The 27,406-nt window shown below is 45.5% G+C and overlaps 1 protein-coding gene across 1 annotated transcript in view; it reads left to right on the forward strand.

The window, feature by feature from the left end:
• LOC118889744 (T cell receptor alpha chain MC.7.G5-like) overlaps positions 1 to 27,406 on the forward strand; it is a 257,692-nt gene that overhangs the window by 198,357 nt on the left and 31,929 nt on the right. The window contains exons 3-4 of the mRNA XM_036841837.1: positions 20,991 to 21,008; positions 22,105 to 22,149. Of these exons, the coding sequence (XP_036697732.1) occupies positions 20,991 to 21,008; positions 22,105 to 22,149 (63 nt within the window). The remainder of the gene's footprint in view (positions 1 to 20,990; positions 21,009 to 22,104; positions 22,150 to 27,406) is intronic.

Below are 27,406 nucleotides of genomic sequence, written 5' to 3' on the forward strand. Positions count from 1 at the left end.
TTGTAGAGCATTTCGGGATCAGTGTTAGGAAGGAGAAAGCCAGGCAGACAGGTTGGTGAGGTGACACTCGTGACAGATGTCTGCCCTGTTTCTGTAAAGCTGTTGACAACAGTGAGAAGAGTGGCAGCGGAGGCAAGCTGACTTTTGGGACTGGGACGCATTTAGCAGTGAGGCCCAGTAAATCTGAGAGGAAAGTGAAACATTTATGTCTCTGCCTATTATTTGTTCCAGCCTAACGTTTGAATTGTCCCGTTTTAGATGCCAGATATACAAACCGTAGCCCCTTTAAATGTGTGTGACTAAGGGCCTCCATCCTCCCCATCTTCTACATGACAGAGGAGCATTTTGTGACCTTGCCGGCTCTCATGAAGGAGTCAGCAGTGATGCAGTTGATAACCATGTGCTGGCATTCCCTGCCCTCATCGCCGGGGCCCTGACCTCAGTTATGTGTGTTTTGAGCTTTTACAACAGCAACAACGGAGGGGAGGAAATGACCAGCAGGTCCAGCCAGGGCTACAAGCTGTCCGTGGCTTCAGAGTAGCTGTAGATAGAGGTTCTGGAGGTTCAGGGCATGGCTCTCTGGCAGAGGGATTTCTGTAAAGGGTTGACTCGAGGTGTGAATACGGGAGGAGGTATTAACAGACTCACTTTTGGAAAAGGGACCGAGCTCATCATCCAGCCCTGTAAGTGCTTCCACCCGGGAGATGGGGATCTAAATGCAGACTTCATGGGGACATTTCCAAACCCTGCTGATGGCCTCTGGTACCACTGCCGTATCAGCACGGTCCTAAGCACCCAGAAGGTTTTGAGCCATGTACGTGCGGGAGATGATAGTCTGGAGGTCTCCTGGGTGCTTTTGTGAGTGTATTTGACTCCAAGGCCATTACTGGGGATTCTGGGCTCTGGCAGACAAAGGATACCGCTTAGGACTGAGGCATGAACATATAGGGACCGTTTTGTTAGCACCTTTGCAATGAAAATGACTTTCATGGGTGTTGTGGACATGGCTGTGTGGATAGAGGTTTGATTGTTTCTCCTTTTCTGTCTTCATGTCCTCTTCTCTGCCTGACTTAGGGACCTTAAGTTAGAACAGTTATTAATCATTTGATTTTCTGAGTCCCAATCATTCATCAAGTTCTGACAAGAGAGATTCATTAACATAAAACCCAGAAAGGGAAAGAACAAAGAGCTCAATTCCCAATGTCTGGGGAGTTGAACTTGACAACCCCTCAGGCTTCATCAACTAGCCAGCACCCCATGATCAGGTGAGGTCAAAGAGGGCCACAGGCGGGTATTATCTGGCCAGAGCCCTGCTGCCCTCATAGGGGTTAATGCTGCAGAGTTTAGGAGATGGGAATGGATCCCTGAGGGCTTCCCCAGGCTGCCCATCCACGGGGAAACTCTGAGTAAAGGAGTGCAGGGTGGAGAGCAGATAGGAACTCTAGTGGCAGGTTTCTGTCATGGAGCGTCTCACAGTGTATCCACGGGCAGTGGCAGGAAACTCATCTTCGGGACTGGAACGAGGCTTCAGGTCACCCTTGGTAGGTAACAGGAACCATGGGGTAACAACTGTGTGTCCTCTAAAACAGGGGTGCTCTGGGGGGGGACATCCTAGCTGGAAGTAGTCCTGCCTTCATTCCAGTGGGAGGGGGTCTCACTGAGGGTACCTGCATTCAATCAGTATCTGTGTTATTTTTATTTCTACTACTGAGGCTTTCCTTTCCACCTGTGAAAACAGAATTCTCCCTGCTTCAAGCTTCTTCAGTCTTCATTACTCTGTTTTCTTTGGAGCAGCAGGTTTGGGAATTAATTTATCATCAGGATTTTGTCACTCTGGGCAATAGAATGAAAAGCGTTCTCAAATACAGAGTAGAGAGCCCTGCTTTTCCTGATAAATTTTCAGGGGTGATGTGTACAAATGGGAGGAAATGGGCTAGAGTGACCTTCTAATGACTGTTTTTGAGTACCTATAAGGAAAGTTGCTTAACATTCTACACACTCAACTTCTGAGAGGAATCGTTGGGTGGAGTAAAACAAATACTCGATCCTCTGAAAACATAAGGAGATGTCAACCCTCTGCCCCAACGCACTGCCATGTTTCATTATTTACCAATTACAAAATAACTACATGATAATTAACGTGAAATTACATAGATGAGTAGTTTGAGTATTTTGAACCCATAACTAAGATGCAAATTATCAACAATCTGGAGCATGCCACCAGGCAGTACCTTATAAACAGTGGTCTCTGAAGACAAACTGTGTGTTTGGGCATGATTTGTTTGTGGCATGGGTTTACACATAATTTGGGAACCTGTTTGCAAGCTGATTCTATGTCTCAGAGTGCCAATTTGGAATCTGGATTAGCTGTGCTCAGTGCACTGAAAAGTGCCCACTTGTACAGCCTAGAAGCATGACAAATGGCCCCACTCCTGTAGGAGAGGAGAATGGGACGGTTGTGTTGTGGTCTCTGTTGGTGGCTCTCCCCCTTCCGCCTGCCACGCTGGGAGCCTGGCTGCAAGCTTTCCCCAGGAGGTTTTTGTTAGAGGGTGTACTGCTGTGGTAATAATGACAATGACCTACACTTTGGTGCAGGGACCAGACTGACAGTAAAACCAAGTAAGTGATGGGAGCGGGTCAATCGCCAAGGCTGACCTGAGTGGAAGTGCTGTTCTGTGCAGTTTAGTGGGATTAAGATACTGCCTCTCCCAAGAGGGTAGATGCACCTAGTTTCTTTGTACCTGAGCCGGTTGGAAGTGTGTTCGTTGATGAATTCTAGCAATCCTAAGAATTAGGTCATGAAGAAGTAGAAATTTTCACTGTCAACCCTCACTGGCTCCGGATATATAAAAACACTAATGATAATATGCAAAACCCATATTCTGTGATAAGACCAAGTAAAAAGATCTAACAACTCAGAAATCGGGTTTTCCTCAAGAAGACCCCCTCCTCTCCAAGAGGGGCACAATCAGCTCCTTTGTTGGGGTTTTTATTGGGTTTTATTGTTGCTATTCTTTGTAAGAACTATGAAAGTGGCGTGGCCCCTAGTCCCCAGAATAGCCACTCTCTGACCCCCTGTTGACCACCTGTGCTAGATGGCATGTCTCTGACTGACCTTGCAATTGTCCCACGTGTCTCAGGCATGAGTCGGCCATCAGAACCCAGTATTCTGGGAGCAAAACTGGTGGTTTAAGATCAAGCTCAGATCTGTCTGCACAGCCAGCTGCTATTTTTAGACAAATGTCCTTCCCCTGCCAAGGAGCTGGGAGCTGAGGCTGCAAAGTGGTGAGACTTCCACTAGAGGAAAAAGTGGTCTCACTCGTTCTTTCTCCGCCTCAATCCTTCCCACCCACTGATTACCGTAAGGCCCCATATGACTGTGAATTATGGAGGCAGCCAAGGAAAGCTCACCTTTGGAAAAGGCACTACACTCCCTGTTAAACCAAGTAAGTACTGGCGGATTTCAGAGATTAATCAGTGAGTGCAGCTAAAGCACAACCCAGAGTGAATGAGAAGAAATTGACCAACCCCATTTCTCTGTGGAGTCCACCCACCCTTCACCCATGAGCCTACAAGAGTTGCCCTGATCTAGGCCCTTGGCTGTCCTCAGCCAGATGGGCACTGGCCTCTGCTGGACATAGGGAAACTCTGGGCTTCATAACATGTAACAGGGCCCCCTCCCCAGGATGGCACTTCTCAGGAGTGATCACCCACCTCACTGTGGTGAGTGGGTGACCTCAGCAACAGTCTCATGGAAGAGGACCCTGGGTGACCCACGGTCTGTGTGACTGCTGGGTGATAGGTGTTTAGACATTAGATTTAATGGAGGATCCCGTGAGGAAGAGAGGCAGAGTGGTTACTGAGAGGGGTTTTTTGTTTGGGGAAAATGCACTGTAGAACGCTGGGTATGCATTCACCTTTGGCAAACTCACCTCGCTGCTGGTCATACCCATGAGTTCTTGTGGTTAACTCATTATCTTTTCTGGAGAGAAACCCAAAGGGACGTGTTGAAACACGGCTGAATTTAATTGCTTCGTTTAGCATGCAGTTGTTAACTATGTCAGATGTGTGAGCAAGATATGAATACATGTTTCCCTGGTGGCTGGATTTGGTTATCAGTTCCATGGGCAGTTTGATACACTGTATTAATACTGTAGTCAGTGTTTCTTGAAGGTCCACAAAGCACGTTGAGGCTTTGGGAAAGAGGCAGAGAAAAGAGGCAGAAAAGCTTGGTGATAGAGAAACAAACCAATGAAAAGGGAGGCTACCAAAGCAGCAGCACACAGCCACGGAAGCGTGTCCTTAACAGATAAGTGCTGAGGACCCAGCTGTGCTTATGCCGTGTCACCTGGTAGAACTGGAAAATCTGGCAGGTGGACCGAGGGCTTGGGTGAGGGGTGGGCAGCAGGAGCCACAAGCTCCTCGTGGCTTTCCTCTGCTGGGAGAATAGTTGAACAATCAAACTTTCTCTGGAGAGAGGACAGCCCTCGATGGGTCATATCAGTGGAAGCCCCCCTCTTCACCCAAAGTAGGACAAAGTAGTTCCCTACATGGACTTCTCCCCTTCACCCAGGCTGGCCGAGTCAACCCTGTGGGAGGGACAGAGAAGCCCCGTACCTTGGAAGCCTCCCCACTGCCACTGGATTTCCTGTGATAAAGCAGAATGTTTATCTGAGTTGTGAAGCTCTCAGGGAGAGGGGAAGAGAGATGGATTACAGAAAGAAATACTGAAAATTTACAAGCTATCTCCACCCTTGCAGAGTTCAGTGTTTGGGGGTTTTGGTTTTGTTTTTTTCTGTTAGAATGACAGAAACTGGGGTGCTTTCCATGCAGGCACACTATTTGCAGAAATGCCTGCCATCTGACATTTCAGTCGTATTTTGTCCACCACCCTCTGTGCCTGAACCGGGTGTGACAATAGGTAATGGGGCTGATTTGTTAACAAACAGAGTTTATACATTTAAATGAGTGGCCCAGTCAAACCACTCAGCCTGAAGTAACACACGCTTTAGTCCCCTCACCGCACCCCCCGCTGTCCATTGCTCACCTTCTCTTTTGAATCTGCCCTCAAAGGGCCCAGAACATTCTTTTTTGTAGCAGCCATGATGGCTTTATCTTCTGAAGGTGGATTTCACTTTTATTAAGAATCAAAAGGCTTTCAGAGCCATGAGTTATAAATAAAGGAGGGACTCAAATTAATTACTGGTACTATTTTGGTACCAAAATTGAGGCATGACTATAAAATAATGTCCTAATTGTGTATGTGTGGCCAATAAACTGACTCTCAGAGAGAGTCCTAAAGGGAGTACTTTGAAGGGTTCAACTATCATTTAGATGTTTAAATCCTGACGTGTTTGTTAAAACAACCTCTTTACTTAATAAACACACTTAAGATAAACATAGCATGAGATTGAGGAAGTTTTGCAAGCCCAGACCTAATCAAAGCAAAAAGACTTTCAGTACGAACTGAGATATTATCCCAAGTAAATCCCTTTCAGAAAAACACGAGGTCAAAACCTTCCCATGGAGAAAGTGCCTACAATATCCTGCTAATTGACAGCAAAGCTACACCAAGACATGGTAACCCTATGTTGGTTTACGTAGAGCCACATAGCACTGTGACTCAGGAAACTACAGATACGTCTTTGGAGCAGGCACTAGCCTGCAGGTTTTAGGAGGTGAGTATTACAGGCAAGACAGACATTTTACATGTTTTTTGTGTCTGAGACACAAAGGAAGGTAAAATAAGGGAAATACTGGCTATGGAAGCGAAAATTACGGCTGTCTGAAGTGGCCATTCTGAGTCCATCTACTCTGGACAGGCAGGACAAAGGAGAGCTTGGAGGCTCGCTGGGATGAACTTACCACCAATTTCATAAGAATTATATTAATTATTAGAAAATATTTATTAGCTAAAGACTTTGAGAGACTCCTCTAAACACGGGAATTCTTTTTTTTTTTTTTAATTTTTTTTAAATTATTTATTTATTTATTTATTTATTTTTGGCTGTGCTGGGTCTTCGTTTCTGTGCGAGGGCTTTCTCTAGTTGCGGCGAGGGGGGGGCCACTCTTCATCGCGGTGCGCGGGCCTCTCACTATCGCGGCCTCTCTTGTTGCGGAGCACAGGCTCCAGACGCGCAGGCGCAGTAATTGTGGCTCACGGGCCTAGTTGCTCCGCGGCATGTGGGATCTTCCCAGACCAGGGCTCGAACCCGTGTCCCCTGCATTGGCAGGCAGACTCTCAACCACTGCGCCACCAGGGAAGCCCAACACGGGAATTCTTTTAAAACTGTACCCTCATTCCACATTTTTCACTCGCTTTTTCCTACCCCTCTTTTTTTTTTTTTTTCTTTTCTTTTTTTTTTTTTTTTTTTCCTACCCCTCTTTATGCCTTTCTCCCTCATCCAAGTCAACGCTTCACCTGGGCATTCATGTTTTGAGAAAGCATCCTATCCACTTCTTAGCCTGTCACTTAAGGCTCTCTAAAACCTTTGTCCTTTCTGTTCTCCAAATCTGTTTCCACCTATTCCCTTTCTCAAATGCTCTGCTCCAGGCAAACTGGACCCCTACTTCCCCTGAATGCTTACACATGCCCACACCTGTACCTGGTGTCCATAAATCAGACACCATAGACCCATCACTGAAAATAGACTGGCATACATGAAACAAATTGTTTCTTAGCCAGCACAAGTGTCACCAGACTTAATTTCATAGGGACAACTTGAGAAACTATATCTCTTCTTAAAACTGAAGGAGGCTTGGGTAAGAGATCCAGCAGGCAAATAGCAAAGTAGGAAGGAAGGAGATGATTCTGTAATGGGTGTGGGAAGGAGGGAAGACATTCTTGGAGGAGAACAACACTGACTAAATCCAAGTAGGAAATTTATGGGCTGCCAAATTCCCTGTACATTTCTTGTTTTCCTTCTGGAGTGGTCCATTCCGAAGTATTGGTTGTTAAGCCCCTGGTCCCCCAGATGGCCAGAGGGTGGGGAAGAGGGAGGACACCATGCTGTACACTCAGCAGTGGTGCCTATGGAGTTTCCTTCTCAGATTTTCCTCAAGCTACCTCAAAATTAAGAGAGGTTCACAGAGGCTTGAGAAGTACTTGCAAGCTTTCAACCGTGCCCTTGCACCTCTGTCCTCACTAAGAGAAAAATGCTCAACCCAGATATTTAAGGGCACTGGAGCAGAGTCAGTTGCACCAGTTTTTCCATAGCCAGCCTACATCAGTTTATAGCTGGTTGATTCCCAGACCCGAGAATAAGTCCAGCCAAAATGAACAGAACTGCCCAGCTAAGCCCAGCTTAAATCACTGAACTGCAGGCTCATGGTCTAATAAATGCTTATTGTTTTAAGCCAAAAAAAAAAAAAAAATTAAGAGTGGTTCAAAAGGATCACCTTGACAGGATGGGAGAAGCTACCTGTAAGAGAATGATTTCAGGTTAGTCCTTGAGTTGTGCTCTCTCCTGGGAAAGGGGCAGTGAGAATGGAAAAGTCCCCACTAGGACACAGATAGAAAGTAGTGAAAGTCCTTTTCCTGGTGACCGTCTAAGTTGGGGATGAAAAGATCTGGAGCTGGAGTCAAGGGTGAACTCCAGGGCTGACTAGCGCCTGTGACTGTCTCTGGTTTTGTGGGATGAGAAAAAGTGGAAATCCCCTTAGATGCTCCACAACCTGGACCTCGGTCAGAGGTGTGTGGCTCCAGCGCCCTGAAAGGGTGGACCAGCATGTTGACCCCTCTTGCCAGGTAGGAGCTGCAGCTGCCCTCAGTCTCTCCCATTGCGATGACAATATCTCTGACTCCTTTGGCTTTGATGCCGTGGACAAAAACTGTTCCTACTTTGTCCAAATGAGGTACATGATCTTCAGAACCCCTGGAGAATTATTGTGTAAAACACCAGAGGATAGCTAGGATTTTTGGCAGTCAGTATGCTGGGCTTATGCGGGAAAACTCCTTCTTTAGAATATTTAGAAAGAATATCCTCCATTCATCCAATGTGGAAACAGTCCTGAAATCCAGGCTGGAGCTAGGATTCTGTGCCAGGTTATTACTGTGACAATTACTTAATATTCTCTGTGCTCACGGTATCGCTTCTTCCAGAAGATCTTTAGGGAAAACTTCGTTCGGTTTCTAGGAGGTTTTCGCTGAGCTGAAGATCACTGTGTGACTAATAATGCAGGCAACACGTTCACAATTTGGAGGGGGAACAAGGTTAATGGTCAAACCCCGTGAGTATCTCTGCTGAATCCGTAATGATTGCTCTGATTTCTAAAGGAAGCCATAGCACTGAACTTCACCTGGGGGCTGTTTTTTCCACCCAATCTTTTTAAAGTTAATTCTAATCATTAATCCTAATGATTATACAGTGTATATATATACCATATGTACATGTGAAAACGGGCACATATGTAATCATCTGGCACAGGAACAAATAAGGTGGAGAATAACAGATTCCTTGTTCTTTTTGTCTTAACCATTTGGGTCTGAAAGTCTGTGTTGAACACGGGGATGGCTGAGCACTGGAGTGAGAGAAACTTCTCCAGTGACTTTGTCAGGATTCTGCCATGCCCTGCTGGCCTGATGAGGGGACAGCTCGGTCTCGAGGTTGGGGGATGAACTATTTAACCTCAGAAAAGCCTTTGTGTCCTAACCATGCTGTGAATTGACCACGATAATAAACAGTCTTCCCCGTTGATTCTTTGGCCAGGGTCCCAGCTGGAGAAGCACGCCGGCTGGATTTGGGGATTGAAAGGGATTTCCTGGTACACATTGGCCTGGTCGGTTTCTGTAAAGCTTTCTATGACTGTGTAATATTGGCAACAACCGTAAGCTGATTTGGGGATTGGGGACAAGTGTGGCAGTAAATCCAAGTGAGTCTTCAAATTAACTCTCTCAAACCTGTCTATGCAGCTGGAAGTATCTCAGAAACTGTCTCCTTCTTTAGCCCTCATGTTTTAAATGTGCAGTAATGAATAGTGTTTTTCTCCTGTCCACCCAAGCTGAGCCCTTGCCCACCTCTCAATCAAGATAACTAGAGAGAGGGGTCCAGATGTGCCTGGTAAGAAGGCAGTTGCACTGTTAGACTGTTTTCTTACAGAGCAAACAGGTGGCCCTTTCCAAAAAGAGCCATCAGAGAGCACTGAAAGTTAGACCTCCTTAGTCCATACTGTACTGACCTCACTATGAGCCATTGGTGAATCCTGTTTCCTCCCAGCCAAAGATAACTCAAGTGCTGCTGGGAACTCCTGGGACTTAGGGCCCTCCCAGTGACCTCCCTGGAGGACATCTCCTCACCATGGATTATCCAGAATGACTCAAACTTACCATATAATTTCTGCATCTCTCAGTTCTCTTTGGCCTACAGCCTTATGGTGGATTTGCTAGAAGTAACAGGGAAGGAGTTGGTTTCATCCTAATTCTGGCCTCTCCTGAAAAGTTCTTCTCTCCAAGACTCTTCAGGAGCATCTTAGGGACCACCTACCCTGTTCAGAATTGTGCTTTGTACAACCAGACTTGTTCCTAGCAGTGTTTGCTGTGGCTTTGGCAGGGGCTAGCTCCCAGGGAAGTTCTGGAGCTCCAGGCTGGAGCTGTGGGGAGAGGAAGGGGTGTTATACAATGGAGTCCAGGGGCTTTGGGAAAGACATCTTTGATATAGGTGTTAATGAATTTCTAAATGAGCTTCTGTGTGTTAACCCGATAAAGACTCTCCAGGGAGAAGGTCACGCTTCCCTTTGCAGCTCTAAATGGAAGTCATGTGTTGCAAGAAAAAATGGGAAATGTCAACTGCAGTGCCAAAATGAAGAGACTGGGTATAAATATTGAACCAGTTTTAATGTTAAGGTTATGAAATGTAAGCCTTTCAGAAGAATTGGCTCAAGGCACGTTTATTAGGATGGATGAGCTAACTATTTTATCAGTGTTACTGGGATGCACACTTTAAAGGGGAACCCAGAATGTTTTTAAGGCTAATGAAAGGTATAGCCACTATAGGTGAATTTTGGAATCAAACTGCCTGGGCAAACCCTAACTCTGCTACTTACCAGATGTGTGACCTCGGGCAGGTTACCTAATCTCTTCATGCCTCATTTTTCTCATCTGTTAAATGGGAATAATAGCAGTACCTAGCTCACTGCATTGTTATGAGATTAAAAGAGTTAATACCTATCAAGGACCTTGCATAGTGGCGGTACCTAGTAAGTCTTCAATAAATATTAGTTATTATTACTAGCTCAGGTTGCTGGAGGGAAGGAAGGAAAAAAACTATCTCCTTTTAAAGTTTTTGTAAAGTGGAGTATTACAGTGTGGCTCTGGCAACACAGGAAGACTCATCTTTGGGCAGGGGACGATGTTACAAGTAAAACCAGGTAGGTCTGAATGTTCTCGAACGAGCCAGAGTTACCCACTAAATTCATTCTTTGGTTAATCATCTCTGCCTTTTCAACTTCTAACCAAAGACTCTTATTTTTAGGTTTTATTTTTCTTTTACAGTAGTAAGGAGAAAGTGGGTAAAGCCTGGCTACGTTGTTTTCTAACCCATTTGGTTTCAGCTAGTGGCAAAAAAAGGGGGCAGGATTTGAGGTGAGTTAGGTCTGGAATTTCTAGGCTAAGACTGAGAGAATATAATTTTATGGGAGACATAAAAACATCTAGTGTGAGAGATGCACCAAAAAAAAAAAATATGGTGATTTTACATAATGGCATACTACAGTGAGAATCACCCTGGTAGCAGCTAGAATTCTCTAAGAACTGTCTTTCAAGGGGAAAACGGGTAACACAGAAATGACAAGGTTTTGTTTGAAAAAAAATGGGGAGGAAAGATGGGAGACTGTTGGTGACTTGGATTTTTTTTTGTTAAGAAACATGGAAAACAGCATTTTTCCATAGGATGGTTGGTAAAAGGCTATCACCAAGTAGGAGTCAAAAGGGTCAAAACATGTATGGTATCCCCTGGGTGAGCTTCACGGAGGAAGAAGAGGAAGAAAATGTCCCAGAGTAAAGTGGTTTTGTACTGGGCAGAAACACTGTGTCAGATTCTGGGGCAAACCAGCTTGTCTTTGGGATGGGAACAAGACTCACTGTCATTCCCTGTAAGTCTTTTGCCACTTGAGAAAAAGCCCTTAATCTATAATGACCAGCTCTCACATCTCAGACACCTATTGAATTTCTAAATGAGCTTCCGTGTATTAACCTGATAAGACACTCCAGGGAGAAGGTCACCCTTACCTTTGCAGCTCTAAATGTAAGGCCTGTTGTAAGAAAAAATGGGAAAAGTCAATTGCGGTGCCAAAATGAAGAGAGTGGGTATAAATATTGGACCAGTTTTAATGTTAAGTTTATAAAATGTGACGCTTTCAGAAGAACCATCTCAGGGCACATTTATTAGCTTGTGTCTACACAGCACAATTGTCTAGTTAATTTGGTTAATGTCAGTAGCTGATCCAAATATTTAGGCACTTCCTTGAGAAACCGTTTTTGTGCTCAAAATGGCCTGAATTGATGGTCACATTACCTAAATAACTGCCAGATCTGTTTTACTTTGGGCTGTATAGACTCAGCCTGATAAAAACAGATGCTGTTGTGTTCCCCCCCCCCCCACCCCCGTCTGTCTTCTCTCCACACAGCAAGTTTTCCCTCTATTCAACAACATCTCTGCGCACAAAGAAAAGAGACCCAGCAAGCCATCTGACTTACGGCTGCTGCTACTTTGCATTTATATGACTCCTTTCCTTGGAAGAGATTAAGACACTTCATAGGACTTACTAGCTAAACAGATTGACAGCCTAATTAGAAAGAGAGAAACAGAGTCCGAGTATCTTTTTTGTGGCTCCTGTCCCGGCCCCCTCGTGTAGAACATTTGTTCAGATGGGTCTGCAAGACAGAAATGAGACAGGGAGGGGCTCTCCGTTTGTAGTGTGGGCCTTCTCAGCTGCATGTGAGAGGTTGTTACACGGGGTAAAACAGTGCTAAATGGGTCAGGGCAACTGACAGAGGCGGGAACATGTCTTTCCCCAGAGCTCCTGGGGTCTCACAAAGCAGAGCACAGCAGCTCTTGTTGTGTGTCCACCCTTCTTGCTTCTGTTTTCAGACCCTTCTGCTCTAGGGCTGTTCCTTCCATCTCCCACTCCTCTAACTCCTTTCTGTCTCCTGTGACCCCTGACTCTCATGCCCATACCCAGCACCAACCCTACCGCACACTGAAGAGGCCGCCTGCCTTTTGGGCCATCAGTTGTATTTCTGAGGAGTTTCTTAGCCCCTTTGAGTGATCCTCCAAAGGCTGAGAGAATCCTCCCTAAGGGCAGGGCCCCCCACCCCCTGCAAGAGGTGGAGGTGGACCCGGGATGAGGAGGAGCTTCTGGAGGAAGGTCGCCCCAGAATGAGGACCACTACGGCCTTCATGATGCATGTGTGTGAGTCCCCTCCTACTTGGGATACTGTAGCTTCCACCTTGACTCGACCTGTGTGGTTCTGAAGAGGGGGCGGGTTTCTGTAGTGGAATCAGCCGTTGTGGACAGTCAGGCTTTGGGGGCGTACAGCGTTCTGGCTCCGGCACTCAAGTGATTGTTACACCACGTAAGTGCATCTTTTCTCATTTCTCTGGGTGGGAATGTCTGTCAATCATACAGAGGAGTTCTCCCCCCACCCCCGTTTCCCAGCTAGTCACTGATGGGATACAATTTCTGGATCCAGCTGCCCTGCCGGTTTGACCATTAAGACGATCAGATTCATTTTCAGATATAACTTTGACTGATTTCAATTAATGCTGCTAACAGCAAAGGGAAGTTAGCACGTTGTGGGAACCTCATCTATGCTCGTTCGCTGCTATGGGAGGACAGTCATTTCTTCTTATCCCCCCGCAGTTAAACTTCAGAATTCAGCTGACCTTTTCCAGGCCTGTCTCCTCTGGCAGATTAAATGGTTGTGCCCACTAACTTTCTTGAAGGAAAACGCACAAGACAGATATATTCTCCTTCAGCTTTTCCTAAGAAAGCTTTTGGTTAGTTATTTTGACAGTACACTTTAGCTAACTTATTCCCTTCTATTCGTGTTAATAATATCTTGGCTTAAACAAGCAATTTTCCCCACATTATTCAAAATGCATTGCTGTGTGTAACCCACTGCTCCACCGCCAGCCCTTTTGTCTTCACAACATTCTCTAAGAAGGTAAACAGGGTCACACATCATCACACACAATTTCACAGACAGAAAAGCTGAAGCACAGACAAGTTAAATAATTGAAGTCAAACCCCCAAAATCAGAACTGGGATTAGAGCTTGAGATTCCCCGTTTTCTTATGGTGAATTATCTCGAGCTGTCACCTTTGTGAATTGAAAACATAATAAGCACAGGCCATAGGAATTCACTGGGGATGGAACTTAACCAAAACAAAAACTGTCTGATGATTGCATTGGTGTTTGAAATGTACATGCCCAAATCTGCTTTGCCATTGGTAGTTATTTGGTGCCAGAGATAGGGAAAGAGCAGAGGGGCCAGATGTGAAGGCAGAGCGCCCTGCTGGGCTCAGGGGGTTTTTGTAGGCCTCGGTATCACTGTGTTCTCCAACACAGGCAAACTGATCTTTGGGGCTGGAAGCAGATTACAAGTCTTTCCAAGTAAGTCCTAGAAACCAAGGAGTGATTTTGCAAAAGTGTTTTGTATAAACAGCCAACTCGCTTTGGTTCATCCTCGTGGTACTTTGGGCCACCCTTCCCAGCACTGCACTCTGTAGGGCCTTCCCCACCTCTGGCTGCCTGGTCCTTATTCCCTCAGGATGCCATTTCTCACAGAGAGAACATTCTATAAACCAAATCAGTATAATCTATATATGAACGCCATGGTTCTGACTAGAATCTTACCTGCAGTGAAAACAAGACACTAGAAAATCAGATGCATTATAACTCCAAAAAAATGATCTGTTTCTCTCTTTTGTTAAGTTTATTTATTTATTTATTTATTTTTGGCTGCATTGGGTCTTCGTTGCTGCGCGCGGGCTTTCTCTAGCTGTGTTGAGCGGGGGCTACTCTTCATCCCGGGCCAGGGCTCGAACCCCTACAATGGCAGGCAGATTCTTAACCACTGCACCACCAGGGAAGTCCCTGTTTCTCTCTTTTGCATTTTTATTTAAAACATCAGGGAAGGTGAAGCAAGTTCAGCTTCTCCCATTTGAAAACTGTTTATGAATTTTGCTTCCCTTATATGCAGAGAGACCGAGATTGACTTTGGATGTTTAGTCATTCGATTTCATCATCTGTGTCTGGAATCTATAATGGGAGAGGGAATCAAATGTAATTAAATGAGCAAATAATCTTCAATGGTCAATAGTCCTATGTTGTTTCATGTGCTTGGCTCTGGACTTTGTATCTGGGTTTTATCTCTAATAGGCTCCCCAGAAGGACAGTGAAGGTTTTGGTTAAGGTTTTTGTCTCTGTGCGGATGGCAACTATCATTTGATCTGGGGCTCTGGGACCAAGCTAATTATAAAGCCAGGTAAGTCTCAGAGATGTGACCGACCGTAAGGGAGAGGAGACACAGGTTAATACACGAGGCATAGCATGCAAATTATATTCTTAAGAACAATCCAGCCTGCTGGAGACAATGCACTCGACCCAAGTAGGGTTTTCATTCCCAGCGAGAAGCAATGTCAGCCACCAACTCTCTTGTTTGATCTAGTTGCTTCCAGAATGAATAATGCTTCACTAGCCCTCCAAGAGAGCAGAGCTGGGTTGTTAAGGAGTATCTAATTCCCTCTAATATGGTTGAATTCTTTCCCAAGGATATAACCAGTCTCATTTTATCAAAAGAGAAATCCAGAGAAAAGGGAAAGGGCCACAGTCAAAGACCAAGGGGTGAAAAGCAGTGAGGGCGGTTTTCCCGACATCCTCGTCTCTGGTCGCTGTCCTGCGTCGGGAGCAGATACCTCCAAAGCTTCTGGTCATTTGCTGGTGAATCCCCTGGGGTTCTGGGCTTCAGCACGAGTCCCACAAGGGTGTAATTTAAAAGGCAGTGTCCACGGACGTAGAGAATGGACTTGAGGACGGGGGAGGGGGAAGGGTAAGCTGGGACGAAGTGAGAGAGTGGCATGGACATATCTACACTACCAAACGTAAAACAGATAGCTAGTGGGAAGCAGCCGCATAGCACAGGGAGATCAGCTCGGTGCTTTGTGACCACCTAGAGGGGTGGGATAGGGAGGGTGGGAGGGAGACGCAAGAGGGAAGAGATATGGGGATGTATGTATATGTATAGCTGATTCACTTTGTTATACAGCAGAAACTAACACACCATTGTAAAGTAATTATACTCCAATAAAGATGTTAAAAAAATAAAATAAAAGGCAGTGTCAGGGCACGTGAGGGAAGAATGGGGCCTAAAGGGATACTTGGCAAGTCTGCTTTCGCAGCGATGGGACTAAGGAGCTCTTAGCCTGGGAAGACTAAGCCCATACTCCCCATCCTGCCATGCCCCTCCTGACGGTTACTGTAAGGCTCTGAAGGGCTCTGTGAATTAGGGGAGTGCTGCCAGCGAGCTCCTCTTTGGGACTGGCCACTGCTTTCTGTCAAGTACGTGAGTAGTGGGATTCTGTGTCCCTGGCAAGTGGGAAGTAACAGCCACTCTTCAGTGAAAAGGAGGGATGAAGGTAGAGTTCTTACCCCACCATCATCCCTTATTTAGGCAGGCTCTCAAATTTCCCATTCTCCTGATGGCACCGCACAGTCAGAGAAGGAGAAATGGGCTAGTGTTAAGGTAAATCCCAGGAAGAAAAACCACTGTAGAAAAATTCTTCCCATCTAAATGTTACAGGCTTTCTGCTCTGTGAACCTGAGTCCCAGGCTATTTATCAGCTCCAGTCCTACCTTTACCTAGGTAGATACAATCTCTGCTAACCTGTCTGTACAGTTGTGTGTCAGCTGGTCCAAGCACCTTATTTTTCTCCCAGAAGAGACCTCAGAGCTATGGTTGGGGAGATTGCTGAGAAGGCAGACAAAACTGACCCGGGCTGGGGCAGGGCAAAGATGAGGCTTAGGGTGGGTTACATCAATATTTATATGGTGATCCATATATTCAATAACACCTTCCCTATACGTCCTCCATTCGTTTTCCCTTTCGTTTTCCCTGGACTACATCCTTTTGGTTTATTCTGGACATTTACTGCTCCCAGGCTAAGAGGAGAGAAAACTAGCATTGAACTCTCTCTTCAACTCTGAAGAAGCAACAGGTCACAGTTACGTTGGGGATGAGATCAATTCTCCTCTCTCCAAGCTTAAAATCCTGTCACTTATGCTCTATTTTTAACCAAGACCTGGTATCACTGTCTTGGATACTCACCCCTCTCTCTTTTCTTTGATTCTCAATGTATGTTAAAATGTATATTAAAACCCAGCCAATGCTCAGCTTTGTGATAAAGGAGCTCTTGTGGGCCCTCATCCTTGCCTTTAGGATAAAATCTTTCTTCTAAAGAAAATGTTCACTTCTTCCATTTATTTCAGGACTGGACTTTCTTAAAATGTAGGAGATGGTGTATTATAACTCCCTGCTCCTGTCCATCTGAAGCATCATATGAGTCCATGGTGGCACTTCTTTAGGAAAAGATAGGACTATTTGCCTCTTGTTTCTCTTCCCTGGTGAAATATCTTCTTAGGCTACCACATAGACACTATTACACAGTGAGAAAGCTTGGAAATAACCTGGCCAGTGAGTAGGGGCCAGGACCGAGGCATTTGGGTGGAGCCTGGATAGGAGTTCAGGCAGCCCTGTAGCTGGAAAACATCCCTTTGGATATAGGAATGCATCATCCTTTCAGACCCGTCTGTCTAGGGCTGAGCTCACACATATGAGAGCAAGAGTTGTTAACAAATTATTTGATTCAGCCTTGGCAGATTTAAGCCTAACAGTGCAAAAGGGTCTTAGAAGCTCCTAAGTTTGGTCTTTCTAAATAAAAATGATTTGCTTTATGTAGCAGAACCAATGTTCTTCTTCCTATCGTAAAAGACCATTTTCCAGAAACTCATAAAAAAAAAATCATGGTGAGTCCAACTGCCCCCTCACCACCATGCCATGTGTGTAGTGGGGTTTTACCAGGGGTTTCAGTAAAGGCAGGAAATGCTGTGGGAATAACAATGCCAGAATCATCTTTGGAACTGGAACCCAGGTGTTGGTAAAGCCCAGTAAGTGGCCATGTTCTATTTATATTTGACCAAACAAATAAACCCTGTGGAGTTAGTAGAGATTTAATTTAATATGTAGACAAATGTACCTTTTGAAAAATGACTTTTGTAAATGCATGAAACATTCATGATTGTTGAGAATAGAGCAATAATGATAAACAGACGCAGAATGAGACCATCCCAAACTGCCTTTAATATGGTAGCTCAGCTCCCCTTCTTCCGAAGAGATACTGGAGTCATGAGTTATCTACAGCCACAGTGTCTCTTAAACTATGTTCTGCAATGATTTGTGTTTATTGTGATTTTGCCCACAGAACTTGTCTTCCATTCTACTAAAAATCTATCTCATTTTAAATGCTGTTCATGTGCATAAGATACCTTCTTTGTCACTCATGCCTGCATATGTATTTATTCTAAAAACCCAATATAAAACTCAAACATTGTCCCATTTTGACAAAGGTCCACATCTAGTCCGATACCTGTCAAATTTCACTAAAAGCATAGCTTTACTATTCAAATGCAATGGGAGAAAAAAAAATTGAGATTAACTAATGATCCCAGATGGCTTATTAACACCTGAAATGGAATTCAGAGTGAAATAAAATGGCAGGCATGATGACAGAATTTTTGTTTAATGATCAATTCCTCCATGGGGAGTAAAAACTTTTTGAACATACTTCATTGGGGAGGAGGGAAATAATGAATTCAAGAGCCTGGCATTCCTGGGGGTACACCTAGTATGTCAGCTTCTCCACAATGCATTTTGGGGACAAAGGGACCCATCCAAATGTCAGTCAAAAAAATAATATTAAGAGGCAGTTGGGACTTCCCTGGTGGCACAGTGGTTAAGAATCCGCCTGCCAATGCAGGGAACTCGGGTTCGATCCCTGGTCTGGGAAGATCCCACATACCGCAGAGCAACTAAGCCCATGCGCCACAACTACTGAGCCTGCACTCTAGAGCCCGTGAGCCACAACTACTGAGCCTGTGTGCCACAACTACTGAAGCCCGTGCACCTAGAGCCCACGCTCCGCAACAAGAGAAGCCACTGTAATGAGAAGCCCATGCACCTCAACGAAAACCCAATGCCTCCAATAAATAAATAAATAAATTTATTTAAAAAAAAAAAAAAAAAAAAGAGGCAGTTGACTGACCTCAGTTGTCAGTCAAGTTGACTGACTAGGTTATTAAACCCTACATTAGGTTATGATTGACACTATGGACTGACCAACTGACCAAGGAGCTTTCAAAAAGAATAGCCTATTTTTGAATGGTTTAGCTGTGGGAAATGCCCAAAGACAAGGAAACAAGCTAGAGAATGCCATAAGTTTGCTTTGGATCTTGTAAATATGACCAATCCATGCTAATCTTTTGTAATGACTGTGAAAAAGACATTTTGGGGGTCAGGCAGACAATGAGGAAGAAACAGTGGGGCTTAGTTCTTTATGAGTCAAACAAGGACCCAGTCAGGACTGGTGGTAATGCCATCCAGTATCCACCTCCTAGTGGTGAGAGACCATATCCATGGACTGTGAAAGGAGAGCATTTCCTGCAAGCCTAGAATCCCTCTGGGCCGAAATGGATGACCCCTACTACCCCCAGGTAGGGCAGGGCTGTAATGTGTGCAGCAAACATGTACTTGGCCTAAAGTAAGGTATCTTCAGGGTTTGGTGATACGGCCACACCAGAACAGAGCCCAGGGTGAGGTGAAGGCTCTGTGATGCAGTTCTATCTCAGGTGAAATTCAGATGTGTGTCTTACGTGGCCTTTCCTGCCCCCATCTTTCTTTAGGCTCTGAAGAGTAGATTTCTAGCTCTGTGGCTGTCCACCCAGCCACTTTTTGCCTGCTGTAACAGAATTGTGTTAGCTATCACACAGGAGTTTGTTGAATTGTTGCTTTTATAATTCACCCTCAGTGTCAAATGAGGTCATCCAATTTCCTCTCTGCACATTTGCAATAAGCAGCATAAAAATTCAAGCAAAACAACCAGGAGACACGGAGAGACATGGCTGATGAGATAATGAGGCCTGTTTATTACAGTAGGGAAGGAAATATCCTATGAAGCTGAGATAGCCAATGAGGGATGGGTAGCTTTCCTGAAGAGTCACTAGGAGTTTTTGTTGTGGTCCCAATCACAGTGTGAACAAACTTCTAACAAAGTTGTCTTTGGAAGAGGGACTCAACTTCATGTTCTCCCCAGTAAGTGCTGTTCATGTGATTTTCTGATATTGGCTCCCGTTGAGTGAAAGTGGTTTTGGGGTTGAGTGGGAAAAGTTTCTTAGGCTCTAAACATGCGGGTAGCCTCTAAGTCCTGGGCCCTTCTGCTCTCACAGAGGCCAGTCCTTGGTCCTTCCACGGCCTAGCCAAATATCAAATTCTTTCCCCTCTAGAGCTCAGAAAGTTGCTGCCAGTGTTTTTGCTGCTTAAATATCAATTACCTTTTTCATTGTTTATACATTATGGAGCGTAAAAAACTTGTGAAATTTTGTCGAGTCCATCTTCAAGTCTCCCCCACCAAGGCTTGTCCCCAGTGGGCTTTGTTTGGACACATCATTAAACCCAGGATGATTTCTGACTCCAGCCAAGTGGCTTTGGAAATGACCCTAGCCTACCTATGACTCCTCTCCTTCCACTCTTTATAAAAGACTCATTTTCTCCGTTTGTCCTCTGCTAAGATTCCTGGCTCTGGTGCCCCATGCCTTCACATTTCACTTGTTCCAGGGATGGGTGGAAGATAACTTTTTTAAGAGCTACTTTAATCCAGAGGCAACAAACATGGTACGTCAGCCAAGAACAACATCTTGTGCGGAGCCTTCTTACTCTGTGCCATTTTCAAAATCTTTTTTTTCATTTAGAAAAAGCAGCCACTCCTTTTTATTCCTAGCACAGCAAAGAGTTCATTATGAGGCCAGAGACAGGGTTTCCTTTGGAATATTTTTCACAGGCTAACAATAAGCCGGAAGTCTGCAGGCGGTTCACAAATGCATTCTTGGGCCACAACTCCATGTATGGAAGCGGGTATCGGCAGAGTAGACAGTCAAACCAGGGGCATCTTACCGATACCACATTTTGTAGAGAATCAGGGAGAAGGAGGCAAAGACATGCTAAGGGAAAACAAAAACTATGGTTAAGTGGGGAGATTTCTGTGTGATTCCACCCAGGGAAAAAGATTAACATGAAGAAACATTCAGAAAACCACCAAGGCCAGGCATTCAGAGTTTTTGTTATGGAGGCAATCACTGTGTGAATTCAGGAAGCAGGCAGCTTCTCTTTGGAAAGGGCACAAGACTGGCTGTGATTCCAAGTAAGTGCCCCTGGCCATCCCTAATTTTGATCAGAATGGCTTCTGCCTTTAAATGATTTTTTCAATGAACCTATGAATGCTTTTACCCCCAAGAAAGTTCTGGTAGGAGCTGGGAAGTCAGTGCTAAGCAGGAAGATGAACAGGTTACTCTGGCATAATTCAAAAGCTAACCAGACAATCATGGGCAAGCACCATGCCTCCCCCCATCCTCAGCGCCTCCAGCTTGTTCTGGCCACACATCCTACCTAGTTCCCTCCCCTGATCCCAGGAGACCAAAACCCTAGGACAGAGAACCTGAGACTCTTTAGTCTAGGGAGGACAGGAAGGCTTGTCTGAGATCCAAGAGTCATTTGAAAATATATTGTGTGTTTCTATTTATTGTTGTTATTAATTTTGTTGTTGTTAATTCTAATTTGTCTAAGTAATACATGAAAATTTCTCATTGTAAAAACAATTCAAATTACAGATAAAGCCAATATTCACCTTGACCCCCCCTTCCTTCAATATCAGTTTCCTCCCCAGAGGTGACCCCTGGGACTGGTTTGTGTGTTGTGATAAGTTTCTATTTGGAGCATGTTGACATGAAATCGCCCATCTTCAAGGAGAGGAGCTCAAGACATAAAGAACTCAGACTGCAGATTTCAATTAGATATAAGGAACATTTGGTTGAATGCAAAGGCCGTTGGCAAAGAAGAGCTACTTCCCAGGAGCTCTTAAAGAATATATAGGTCTTTGGTCCGAGAACACCTTGGCTGAAGACAGAAGGATGGACCAGTTGACCTCTGAAATCCAGCCAGGTCTCTGTAGGACTCAGGGATGGTCCACCCCACCCCCGCATGGCAAGCCTCTGTGACAGCCCTTCTCTTTTGCCTGTCATCTGGTTGTTGTTACAACCTGAACTTTTGTCAGCACTGCTCCTATGCTGTGAGTGGTTTGATTTTCTCAGCATCTGTGGGGTTTTTGCAAAGAAAGGAAACTCTGTGTGTACTCTGAAGTTGGGGGTTACCAACTCATTTTCGGGAAGGGCACCAAACTCTTGGTCACACCAAGTAAGTTCTTCTTTCTGGCTAATTATTCTTCCCAAGATGCCTGCCTTCCATCATGCAGAAGCTGTCAAAACACAGGTGGTGTTTTCTTTGCTTGGTTTGTGTTGGGTGGTTCATGATACCAGTTGGAAAACAAGGCTATTAATGCACATATTCCCTGGGGCATTGTACTTGGCTTTTAAGATCCATGTAGTCTCTCCCTGAGAAAATATGTGAACCTCCAGGAGGAGGAAGGCAGAGGGGAAAGAAAGGCAGGAATTGGGTGAAAATAGATAAAGGGCTGGCAGGAATAACAAAGAGGGGATCCCAGGAGACCAAGCAGTAGCCACTTTGAGTGAATTTCCCAGGAGTTGCTCCTGCCAAGGCCCATTCTCTCAAGGAAAATTACAGCAAATAGAATCGGACTGGGAAGTTGCTAGTTATTACTATTCGTCCCACGTTCTAACCTAATTACAAGGAGATTGTTCTGGCCATGGGCAGTCATTTCAGGTTTTGTTTTCCTGCTTGCCTCCTCCACCTCCACCTGTCTTCCTAGAGGCCCGAGTCAAGGTTATTGCAATAGCACCGAACACTGTGTAACACCAATGCAGGCAAATTAACATTTGGGGACGGGACCGTGCTCACTGTGAAGCCAAGTAAGTTGTGTTCTTCTTTGGCTGTGCCTTTAGGGGCAATCAATCAAATCGTTAGTTTGAAAAATACTTTAATCCTGTGCATCTGCTTGGGCTCTTTATTAATGTTCTTTCCCCAGGCCAAAGAGAGTTGGTTTCTTTCTCTGCTTTAAAATGAGATGTGTGTGCGTGCACACACACTTGCTCTGGCTCATGGTGAGGAGCTTTCAGGAGCATATACAACATTTTCAAATAAATAGAGATATAAACAATAATTGAGCCAGTGACACTGTCAGGAAGGACCTCCACTGGGGACCCAGCACCCCTACCCCTGGTTTGGCTTCCCTGCAGGCTCCCTGGCCACATGGGATACACTTTGGCTCCGTCTGATGGTCTAGGGCAGGAAATTTCTCGGCTTCTCTCTGTAATCAATTCCAAAATTTAGCAGCCCTTGCTGCCAGAAAGTACTTTTGTACATCTAACTTTGACTACCTGCCTCCATCACTGTGATTTAAATCTCTGAAAAGAACCACTAGAACTTTAGGCATCTAGTTTGAGAATAAAATTTCTGCTGTAAATATGAGACTCAGCACTGAGTCTACTTCTACAGCACCTCTGAGATGCCATGTATCCCGAAGTGATTACAGATTAGGCACTATAGTGTGAGCTTTGGAGACAGAAAAACCTAAATTCGAGTCCTGGCGCCATTACTTTACTAGCTGTGTGACCTTGGACAAATTACTTAACCTCTCTGAGCCTCGGTTTCCCCATCCATAAAATGAGGATAAATATCCCTAACTTGTTGTGTTATTGAAAGGATCAAATAAAATAATAACAGCTAAATTATTTAGCATAGTGCCCAAAACACAGAAAGAGATCATTAAACCCTAGCTATTAATAATAATGATAAACATCATCTCCAATACACAGTAGAGCTTTCGTTTCGCCCCTCAGGCTCTTCTGTCAAGGCTCTGTCATGCAGCAGGAGAAGAGCTGGCATGGGGGAGGGTGGAGAGTGTCAGCCTGTTCTACGAAATTCTTCACCTGGGATTGGAAAGTGTGTAAGTGGAAATAGAAATAATCCTGGCTAATTTAAATACGAAATTGTCCAAGTATCAGAGGCAAGGGAGAGGTTTCTGCAGAGAGCTCATGGCTGGAGCATCTGAGGCTACACAATAACCCCTTAGAGCAGGGACGCAGCTCACAGTATAGTCGGGCGAGGGCTGCGGCAGCACAAACCTTGCACCACCATCTCACCAAGCTGACCCCAGCGTGACTCCCTCCAAAGTGCCCCAAGGCACGGGTTCCCCATGTGGAGGGACAGGGATTGAGAGAGGATGGAAGCTTCACAGGGAAGAGCTTCTTGCCCCAGATCGTGTTTCTGCTCCTCCGGGTAGTGAAGCTCGTGAGAAATATGGCGCCTGAAAAATAGTCCCTAAATGAAACTCTCAGACCTGGGGATGGAGGATCAGGAGTCTATAGAGGCAAACTGGGCCAGTTAATATTGAAGACAAGGGGCTGAGTGTAAGGTGGGAATCAAGTCACATCTCAATCTGGGAGAGGACGCATTAAACAAAAGCTGGAGATGCTGCGTTCTCCAGCCCCACCGGGACTCAGACCACAGGACGTGGCTAATACTGCAAGAGGAAGGGAGTTAGGTTAGTGATAAAAACCTTCCTAACAGGTTTGTGAACGGTGAAAATGAGCTGTCAGGAGCAGTTGCCAGAGCACTTCCTCTGGAGGGCTTTTGTTTTTTTTTTTCCCCCATTACCTTATAACACTTTTTTTTTTTTAACATCTTTATTGGAGTACAATTGCTTTACAATGGTGTGTTAGTTTCTGCTTTATAACAAAGTGAATCAGTTATACATATAGATATATCCCCATATCTCTTCCCTCTTGCATCTCCCTCCCTCCCACCCTCCCTATTCCCATTCCTCTAGGTGGTCACAAAGCACCGAGCTGATCTCCCTGTGCTATGCGGCTGCTTCCCACTAGGGTTTTTAAAAGGAGATAGACACCCTGTCTCAGGGCTGATAGGAGTGCAGCCCTGCCTCGAGGCAGGAGGAGAAACGAGAGAACCTCTCTAAGCCTCTTCCCAGCCCCTGAGCTGCTCTGTGAAAAAACTCTGGCTCATTAATGCAAAGCTGCATCCTTCAGGACACCGGGGTTGCTGGGTTAAGTTTTGGAACCCTTGCTTGTCGTGTCCCAAACCCCCTTTGTTCTCAGACTTAGGACAAGCAGGCTGATTTTTTTCATCCTAAAGCTAAAAACACAGGGTCTGGGTCCTGCGCCGTTGATGGTGTTGAGATATGGGGCGGGGTGGGTTGGGGGGGGGGAAGCTCTAAGGGGTTTTTGTAGAGCCCAGAGGCACTGTGGGAATAACTATGCCCAGAGTTTGACCTTCGGTGGGGGAACCAGATTGTCTGTGCTGCCCTGTAAGTACGGAGAGGTGGGAACAGAAACCAGCCGTGCTTGAGGCCTGGGCCCATTGTGACCTCCGAGCCGGGATGGAGAGGACGATAAGGAGTGGGAGGGATGCTTATTCAGGGAGGAAAATCACAGGCCCGTGGGAATAATGCTGGAGGAAGTACATCGGAGCTTTCCCTTCTCAGGAGGGCTTTGTCGGGGGGGAAAGCTGAGTTGGCAGGGTTTTGATGCTGAGATAATCACTGTGCGCAAGGACAAGGCTTCTCCCGTGTCCTTGGGAAGGGAACAAGGCTGCTTGTCAAGCCAAGTAAGTGGCATCCAATTTGAATTGTGCACTGAATATGATTATCTCCAAGAAGAAGACCTGCTCTCTTTCCCACGGGGGCCTCCTTGGACCAGAAGGCTATTAAAGGGGCTGAGCGGACCAAGGCCCGGAGCCTGGTCATCTCCCTTGTCCTTGAAGGAGCTCTGGGAGGTGCGGAAGGGAAGAAAGCCATCAGGACCCCACCGACAACCCAGCCTTGGGTTCCGTCCATTCTCTTAATCTTCCAATAAGTAAAACCATCTGATGGCAAGTCTTCCTCAGAAGGAGATTCCAATAGGGTTATGCCCATTTCATGCACTTAAAAACTGAGACCTCTCAGAGACCGGCATATTCTAACAGGAACAGAACTCAGGGAGCAAACACTTTTTCAGGTAGATGGTGAATTCGAAGCAGCAGGTTGTTTAAATGAGAGGGGAGCCGTGGTAACCAGCTGTAACTTGAGTTCCGTGGTGCTGAGGGCTGCGTCTGGCAGCAGGTAAACTCCTAGATGGTGGGGTTTTATCCCTGCAGAGCCCAGTCTCCCCTAAACCTGGTCTTCGTTAACCCCAGCAGTGCCACTCTCTGGCCCTGCAGCCTAGGAAGGGCAGCGCTTGGCAACATCATCCTTGGTGTCTTGCAATAAGAGAAATCAGAAGAGAAGGGGGGGGAGAAAGCTTGTATCTCATATCATGCAGTTCCCTCATTTTGCAGCAAGATTGTTTCCCCATGAGCCGTTTGTCTTCATTTAGTCGCTGTCTTCCCTGGGGAAGCCATTTTGTAGAGCTGTTCGTCACAGTGTGACAACTGACGGCTGGGGGAAATTGAATTTTGGAGCAGGGACCCGGGTTGTGGTCGCCCCAGGTAAGCCTGATTTCTTGGAGCCTCACCTGCCCTTAATTCTAACCCGCGTGCCAAGTATTTCTAGCTGAGACCATGACATATTTGAAAGGAAGCCATCTCCCTGAACAACAATACCCAGAGCCAGTAAGCAAAAGTGAGAGATCGGTTTGGTGTTAAACAGAAATATTTTTGGATACATAGGAATTCTCATTTTTCTCTATCAGTCACCCGAGTAAGTACCTGATTCCCCTTATAAGGAATAAAGTTACAGGAAGAAGTAGAGCCGTGATTCAGGCTGTGGTGTGGGAGAGATCGGCTGTGGATTCTGGGGTGGAGGATTAGAAATGTGTTCAGGAAGATTGGATGTGTTTTTGACAGGATATGTAACACTGTGTGAATTATAATCAGGGAGGAAAGCTTATCTTCGGACAGGGAACCGAGTTATCTGTGAAGCCCAGTAAGTATAAATGTGTAGCCCTGGATTAAGCAATGTCTGTGGATTAAGGGCTGATTTAGACTCAATTATACACTATATGAAGAATGTTTAGAAAGGGTGAATGAACATCAAATAGAAGGACAAAACTCCCCCCGGCTAGGATCTGACATCTGTGTGCAAAATGGGCCACGCACGGGAGTGCCTGGGAATTGCTCCCAGAATATATGTGGTGGGACTATGATGTGTGACTGATTACTTGGGATATTGGCTAGGATCTGTAGCCCTGGACTTGTATGGTAATCAGCGACAAGACTTCTAATTCCTTAACAAGACTCTAAGGTGCTATTCTTTTTTTTTTTTTTTAATTTATTTTATTTATTTATTTTTGGCTGCATTGGGTCTTTGTTGCTGCACGCGGGCTTTCTCTAGTTGCAGCGAGCGGGGGCTACTCTTCGTTGCGGTGCGTGGGCTTCTCATTGCAGTGGCTTCTCTTGTTGTGGAGCACAGGCTCTAGGCGTGCGGGCTTCAGTAGTTGCGACACGCAGGCTCAGTAGTTGTGGCTCACAGGCTCTAGAGCACAAGTTCAGTAGTTGTGGAGCACAGGCCTAGTTGCTCCGTGGCATGTGGGATCTTCCCGGACCAGGGATCGAACCCGTGTCCCTCGCACTGGCAGGCAGATTCTCAACCACTGTGCCACCAGGGAAGCCAGGTGCTATTCTTTTCAACTAAGATTATGTCAACGTATAGAAGGAATCTCGTAAGTAATGATCACTGACCAGAATAACGGTGATTAGCCTCTCCCAAGGTCTAAAAATCACTTAATAAAAAAAAAAAAAGTTTATTTGTAAGTACTGTTGGGACACTTTCTGTTTCTGAGAATTTAGGCCAAAAATTTGTACAACATAGCCTCGTGGAACAGAGAGAACCCTTAAAGTCATCTTTTCTGACCGTCCACCTATAAGGAAACTGAGGCCCAGGGAAGAGACGGATCATGGTCCCACAGTAAGTCTATGGCTGAGCTCAGACTAGAATTTAAGTCCCTATCATTAATTCTCCTGGCCTGAGGTCTGAGGAATCTGCAAGACTCATCTGACAAATATTTTTGTGTACCTACTCTATGCCAGGCTCAGCGTTCGGACCAGTTGACCCATCAGGGAAGAAACTCAATGTGATATTGCCCTCAGGGAACTTGCATTCTGGAGGTGGACCCCATTGTTCCCTGGCATATGACCATCCGTATCCTGATCCCTCTTGAGCTTTTATACCATCCT

The sequence above is a fragment of the Balaenoptera musculus genome, chromosome 2 (assembly GCF_009873245.2).
Source record: "Balaenoptera musculus isolate JJ_BM4_2016_0621 chromosome 2, mBalMus1.pri.v3, whole genome shotgun sequence".
Taxonomy (NCBI): Eukaryota; Metazoa; Chordata; class Mammalia; order Artiodactyla; family Balaenopteridae; genus Balaenoptera; species Balaenoptera musculus.